This window comes from Poecilia formosa, unplaced genomic scaffold, assembly GCF_000485575.1.
Source record: "Poecilia formosa unplaced genomic scaffold, Poecilia_formosa-5.1.2 Scaffold987, whole genome shotgun sequence".
In the NCBI taxonomy this organism is placed as follows: domain Eukaryota; kingdom Metazoa; phylum Chordata; class Actinopteri; order Cyprinodontiformes; family Poeciliidae; genus Poecilia; species Poecilia formosa.
This window is the reverse complement of record NW_006800926.1, coordinates 30,890-37,506: the sequence shown is the minus strand read 5'-3', so window position 1 is coordinate 37,506 and position 6,617 is coordinate 30,890. Positions and strand designations below refer to the sequence as shown.

The window sequence follows — 6,617 nt, the reverse complement described above, 5'->3', positions numbered from 1 at the left end:
AGTGATTGACAGCACTGAGACACTTGGTTGTTTCTGACTGGACGCAGTGTATTTCTGCAGAAGAGGGAAAAAACAGAGGTGCTAAATTTTTTTCACGGATTATCTGTCTCATACTGTCACGACGGAGCAGTCCAACTTCATGGCATTAAACTGGGGTTTAATAACATATGTCATATGACAAACATTAACAATTGGGTAAAAACTTAAAACGTCAACACAGTTCATGCCTCCAGCAAGCAATCATTTCTCAACAGCCAAGAGCCCAGACCGTCTGCAAGAAACAAAGTGCAGCACAGGGGGAAGGTTTAAAACCAGGCTAGGAAAACCACAGCAACCAGAAAATTTTAAACATGAAACAGAAAATAACACAATATGAGAATGACCCATGAATAACAGGAACCAGGCAGAAAGCAGATCAAACCTCAAGAGAAAGCAGATATTTTTTAACAGTAAAACTAAAGGTGTATAGAGAAAAACATTAATTAAACACAACAAACAGAATTAGAATTTAAATATATAAAAATACCTAAAGTACAAGATGTAAGAACTATGAATTAGGAAGCAAATAAATGCGAACAAAACGAATGAATCAAAATGTTTTAAAGCTTGTGACAAAATAAAGCTGCACTGCTAGGTTGTAACACCTAATATATGTCAATAAATATACTTAACACCCCCTAAACAGAAATAATATGTTGTGTACAAATGTTTAGTTAAAAAATTCAACTCAATCCAGTTCATTCTAATTCACCAAAACAGAAAAACTTTCTCAAAATACTTTACATTCAATTCAGCTATGTAAAAAAAATTCAAACTTCAGAATCTCAACAAGAAACTTAATTCATACTTTAGTAAACAATCAGTGAATTTATGCTGCATGAATTACCCAGAAATACAAACAGTTTCTCTTGGAACAATTTCAAAATTTCTCTTGACATTTCGCAGAATAGTTCAACGGGACTTTTGTTGACCCAGCTTCCTCCTCAGCCAAAGGTTTTTAGTTCACACTCAGGAATGAGGAAGCTCTTGCCTGCAGGAACCTGAGTCCGTCTGGTGAAATCACGTTTTCACTGCATGTTTAGAACAAAGCGACTGAGAGTCATGATGGGACGCCACTGGAGATTAAACAATCTGAGCTCCGTACTTCTCCTGCTTTTATTTGGGACACGTTTCGTCGGTGCTGCAGGTAAGTAACCAGCATACAGTTGCTTTACCTGCTCTGTTTTGTGTTTTTAAAATAAGCACTGGCTGCTGTGGTTGCTAGAATAAATCAGTAAAACAAAAAATCGTAAACATAAAGTAAACATGTAAACAGTTTTACTGACCAAACAGTAATTACAAAGGTGTTGAATTGTAAAAATAATTTGATTGCCCCACAATTGTCCAGAAAATAGTGATTTAAAATGGTTATTTTGGTAATAAATATAGTAAATATAACAAACTTTTTCTGATGTATTATCTTGATAATGTTATTATATATTTACTTGCAGTAAGATTTATTACTTGTACATTCATTTTAATGTGGCCTTACTGGAGGTAACAACTAAAACTGTTAAAATATCAGTATAATAATTTTTATTAATATTTTCTGTAAACAGAATTTAAATTTACTTGGAATATTATTATAACATCTAACAAAAAATTAAAAAAAAACATTTATCATTTACATGCAATGATAAAAAAAACAAGGGAAGCCACACATTAATTCTAAAAAATAATAAGAATGCCTTTCCATTTTCATGGCTTTGATTTATTTTCATACCACTGAATTTTTTTGTCTTGATTTCACAGAATTTCACCAAGTTTCGTTTCAGTGTGTTTAACTTTTTATGTTAATTTTCGCTCTTAATCTTTTTATTATAGGAGGTCACCAACTTTGTTTTACCTATGGATGTTTTGACTCCAGTGACACCCAGCTCTACGTGACTTTGGACGATGATGAAATATTTTATGCAGATTATAAAAACAACGCTAGTGTCTGGGATGAGAAAATAGCAACTTTGAAATATAGATATACATCCACTGCACGTGAATATGTAGAAATATGTCGAACCGTGTGCAATAAAGACATACATCGATGGAAACCGGACCCAGACGTCAGAAGGACTAAAGGTAGGTAAACCTCAGTTTTAATTTGTTACTATTGAACAAAGTTTCTCCAGAATCACAAAACAAGNCGTTTTCACTGCATGTTTAGAACAAAGCGACTGAGAGTCATGATGGGACGCCACTGGAGATTAAACAATCTGAGCTCCGTACTTCTCCTGCTTTTATTTGGGACACGTTTCGTCGGTGCTGCAGGTAAGTAACCAGCATACAGTTGCTTTACCTGCTCTGTTTTGTGTTTTTAAAATAAGCACTGGCTGCTGTGGTTGCTAGAATAAATCAGTAAAACAAAAAATCGTAAACATAAAGTAAACATGTAAACAGTTTTACTGACCAAACAGTAATTACAAAGGTGTTGAATTGTAAAAATAATTTGATTGCCCCACAATTGTCCAGAAAATAGTGATTTAAAATGGTTATTTTGGTAATAAATATAGTAAATATAACAAACTTTTTCTGATGTATTATCTTGATAATGTTATTATATATTTACTTGCAGTAAGATTTATTACTTGTACATTCATTTTAATGTGGCCTTACTGGAGGTAACAACTAAAACTGTTAAAATGCCAATATAAAATTTTTTATTAATATTTTCTGTAAACAAAATTTAAATTTACTTGAAATATTATTATAACATCTAACAAAAAAAACATTTATCATTTACATGCAATGATAAAAAACCAAGGGAAGCCACATATTAAGGCTAAAAATAACAGTAAGAACGTCGTTCCACATTCATCCCTTTGATTTATTTTCATATCATTGAATTTTTTTGTCTTGATTTCACAGAATTTCACCAAGTTTCTTTTCAGTGTGTTTAACTTTTTTATGTTAATTTTCACTCTTAATCTTTTTATTATAGGAGGTCACCAACTTTGTTTTACCTATGGATGTTTTGACTCCAGTGACACCCAGCTCTACGTGACTTTGGACGATGATGAAATATTTTATGCAGATTATAAAAACAACACTAGTGTCTGGGATGAGAAAATAGCAACTTTGAAATATAGATATACATCCACTGCACGTGAATATGTAGAAATATGTCGAACCGTGTGCAATAAAGACATACATCGATGGAAACCGGACCCAGACGTCAGAAGGACTAAAGGTAGGTAAACCTCAGTTTTAATTTGTTACTATTGAACAAAGTTTCTCCAGAATCACAAAACAAGCTTATAATGAATAACTTCCCAATTTATTTTTTTAGATCCACCAGAAGTGATTATTTACACCAAAGATGAAGTGATTGAAGATGTAGAGAACAGTCTTGTGTGTTTTGCCAACAACTTTTTCCCGCCTGCCATCGACATCAGGTGGACCAAGAATGACAAAGAGGTGGCAGTGGAAGATCCCTTCATCAAAACTATTTCCAACTCTGACGGGACGTTTCATGTTTTCTCCTACCTGAACTTTGTTCCAAAGCAAGGAGACATTTACAGCTGCACTGTGGAACATGAAGCCCTGGAGGAACCCAAGACCAGGGTTTGGGGTGAGAAAGTCCTTTTTTTTTCTATAGCTTCAAAACTTAAATTGTCTCTACTGGTGTTGTAGCTTGAATTTCAAATATTTTTCCCCTGTTCTCTTTTTCTTTAGATGTTGAAACAGAGGAGATGAGTGTGGGTCCAACCGTCTTCTGTGCACTTGGTCTGACTCTTGGGCTGCTTGGAACTGCTGCAGGAACTTTCTTTTTTGTGAAAGGAAACCAGTATTGTGACACCCCAGACATTGCTGCTTAATGCATAGCATAAAAGAGTAGCCTCCTTTTTTACTTTATTTGCATAGAATAATCTTTAGGCACTTTCAGGTTTTACAAGCAGGTATTTTGCACATATGTTATGTTGGTGTAACAAGAGGAAGTTTGTAAATGTTTGTGTTAGCTTAAATTACTTCCAGTAAAATGACACACTAGGGTTTAAATGTCTTCCATATATATAACACTACCATGCAGATGTGTTGCATCTGTATATGTCTGATCAGATGCAGCGTCAGTAACTTATTCAACAAGGAAATCATTTAAAATTTAAAATTCCTGTTTTCTATATGCTGTTTGACTGCTGTATTCCTTAAGTCTACAGTTAAAGAAGAATTTAGATTATAATATATTTTAAGAAAACCTCTGGCTCAATCTTCTTCACACGGATCCCAAGCTCTACCGGCGGGCCGAAGTGAAGCCACACAGAAAACAACAATCAGCGTCGACGTCACAGAATTTCAGAGTTTAATCCAATGGGCTCTTTGCACCTCAGCTTCCGCGTTCGGGGAAAAGCGGCTCGATTGTTTCCGATCCAATACAAATATCATTTACACTCAGTGCTTGCAATGCTTGGCCAAGGTTTGTACATCGATCCGAAGCCCCAACAAGTCAGCTGGAGAGAGGTTTTAAGATGTTCGCCTCGTTATACATTCACTGATACGAAGGTGAGTTTTACTTAAACTTTGTGGCTAACATTAACGTTAGCTTATGCTAGTAGGCAATATTCTCGGACATTGTTCTTGTAAAAATGTGCTATTTAAGTATTTAACATTCTAACGGACAATGGTTTTATCTTATTTTCAAGTCGTTAGTGTCAGAGACTAACGGGGAGGTTACGGTTCGGGCTTTTAGCTTCCGAAGCCTGACGAAGCACAACAAGCCTAATAGCTTAACAGTAGCGCAACTCTGGTGTCAGAGATCTGGTTCAGCTGTTCAGGTTCAAAGTTGCTGCTTTTAGAAAAATATGACTGTGTCCCTTAATGTATCCGTGTTATTTCGTTTTATTACCTTTGCAAGTTTCTTGTGAAGAGCTCAGGACGGTGTTTACAGCAGTATGTACAGGCGGATCAATTGCTGGGCTGTCTGGCTCTGGTCTGCTCACTGGTTCCCATAAACTCTTTCAGGCTGAATACAGAAGTGATTCCATGGAAATAACTCAGGGAGGCTCCTTTATTTACCATCCGTATCCCCGGTATTTTTAGGCTGATCCGAGTGAAGTGAAGGCTGCAAACTTTGCTGTGCGGCGTTAGCTTCAACTGCTAGCACAGATATTTACAAGCCATCTTCTTAATTCAGGACCGCTTGGAGATTAATGAAAACTTAAAAGCCCATTATATTAGGAAGACAACAATGACCTTCGTAGGTTATAAAAACCAGGAGCTCAAGTGGGAGGTGTCAAGTTAAAACAGCAAATGGTACACTTTTGAATGCATTTCCCATCTCCATCCAACTGGCACGTTCCATACAAAGAATCAAGCGCACCCATCTCTTTCACTTCTCAAACTCAGCTGCCAAATCTATAAGGTAACTTGGCACACCTGTGCTCACAATGATCTCTTTTCAGACAAAGATCCTCAACTGAAAGTTTCTCAAAGACACCACAGGTTTTCAACCTACTCTGTGGCTAAAAAACAGGAATAAATAGGAAAATCTCAGTTGAATGTAAATAGTAATTTTTGTCACATATAGATGTAACTGTGTATCGGTCTGTGTGCTGAAGCTCATGAAATGCATGTGTGAGGAACTTTGACAGTCAGTGATTAACTCTTAACAGGTCAGGATTCATGATTATTACATGACAACGTGTGTAGACAATCAGTACAGTTGTTAAATGAATATTGTGGAAAAATTATCAAAAGTCTGGTACGAAGACTGATAATAATAAAAACATAAGTTTATGCATAAAAGACAAAAAAAGAGGATCACGCTCTGTGCATCAGTGGTTTTGATCTTATTAATAGAGCAATTTGTCTCTATCTTTGTCAGAGAACTTTTTGGAAGAAAGTTGTGATTTCTGATACAGACCTGGAACAAACCAGATTTGTGATTAGATTATCGACAAACAGTAAATTAACACTCAGTGATGAGGTTGAAAGGGTCAGAAGAGCTTATAAAACATGTTGTGACAGTAGTTTTCCACTGTTTGCACAAAGCACAACATAAAACTTTCCATTACAGTACAAAGGTCAACGATAACAACCCCGACACATTTCTTGACAAAGCTCCCCTCTCTGTCATAAACTATAACTTGGAGAACTTTTCAGTTTCAATGTTTTCAGTCACACATTTCACTGCAGTCTCTCCATGTTGTGAAGAAAAGTTATAATCTAATATCAAAACAAGTTTGTGGTTTATTCCTGTTGGACTCCAATTTCACCAGGGAGCCAAATGAACTGCATCTCCCAGCATTCAAAGCGAGCACTGGATAAAAGTTTGACTAATCTGTTCTGACTTTTTATCCCAGATTGTTGTTTTTTTCTCTGTTTTTTCTTTTTTGCTGTGGCTCTAATCCTTTTCCGTTCACACATGTGAACTGAATCCATTCAAATGTGTAGAGATAAAATAAGTGCTAATTGTTGAAAGAATACCCACAAAAAGTCAGAATTCTGAGATTAAAGTCTGAATTATTATTTTTTTGGCCCTAATCCTCTTCCGTACCTCATGCACTACTTTTTCCTGATGTCCAAAAATACCCAGTTGTCCCTTCAGACTACAAAAAGCGCCCCCTTGTGTTACGGTGGACAGAGGAAAC

At 35.9% G+C, this 6,617-nt stretch overlaps 1 protein-coding gene across 4 annotated transcripts in view; it reads left to right on the top strand.

Moving 5' to 3' along the window:
• LOC103132297 (H-2 class II histocompatibility antigen, A-U alpha chain-like) overlaps nucleotides 1-4,332 on the top strand; it is a 6,114-nt gene extending 1,782 nt beyond the window's left edge. The window contains exons 1-4 of one of the 4 annotated variants that reach the window (XM_007544079.2): nucleotides 51-1,186; nucleotides 1,864-2,112; nucleotides 3,320-3,601; nucleotides 3,706-4,331. In XM_007544079.2, coding sequence (XP_007544141.1) covers nucleotides 1,075-1,186; nucleotides 1,864-2,112; nucleotides 3,320-3,601; nucleotides 3,706-3,848 — 786 coding nt within the window. In that variant the 5' untranslated portion in view covers nucleotides 51-1,074 and the 3' untranslated portion in view covers nucleotides 3,849-4,331. Of the gene's footprint in view, nucleotides 1-50; nucleotides 1,187-1,863; nucleotides 2,113-2,183; nucleotides 2,302-2,971; nucleotides 3,221-3,319; nucleotides 3,602-3,705 lie in introns of those variants that run through there. The other 3 variants (XM_007544080.2, XM_016667301.1, XM_016667302.1) reach the window with 3 other exon arrangements.
• Nucleotides 4,333-6,617: the final 2,285 nt, after the last annotated feature.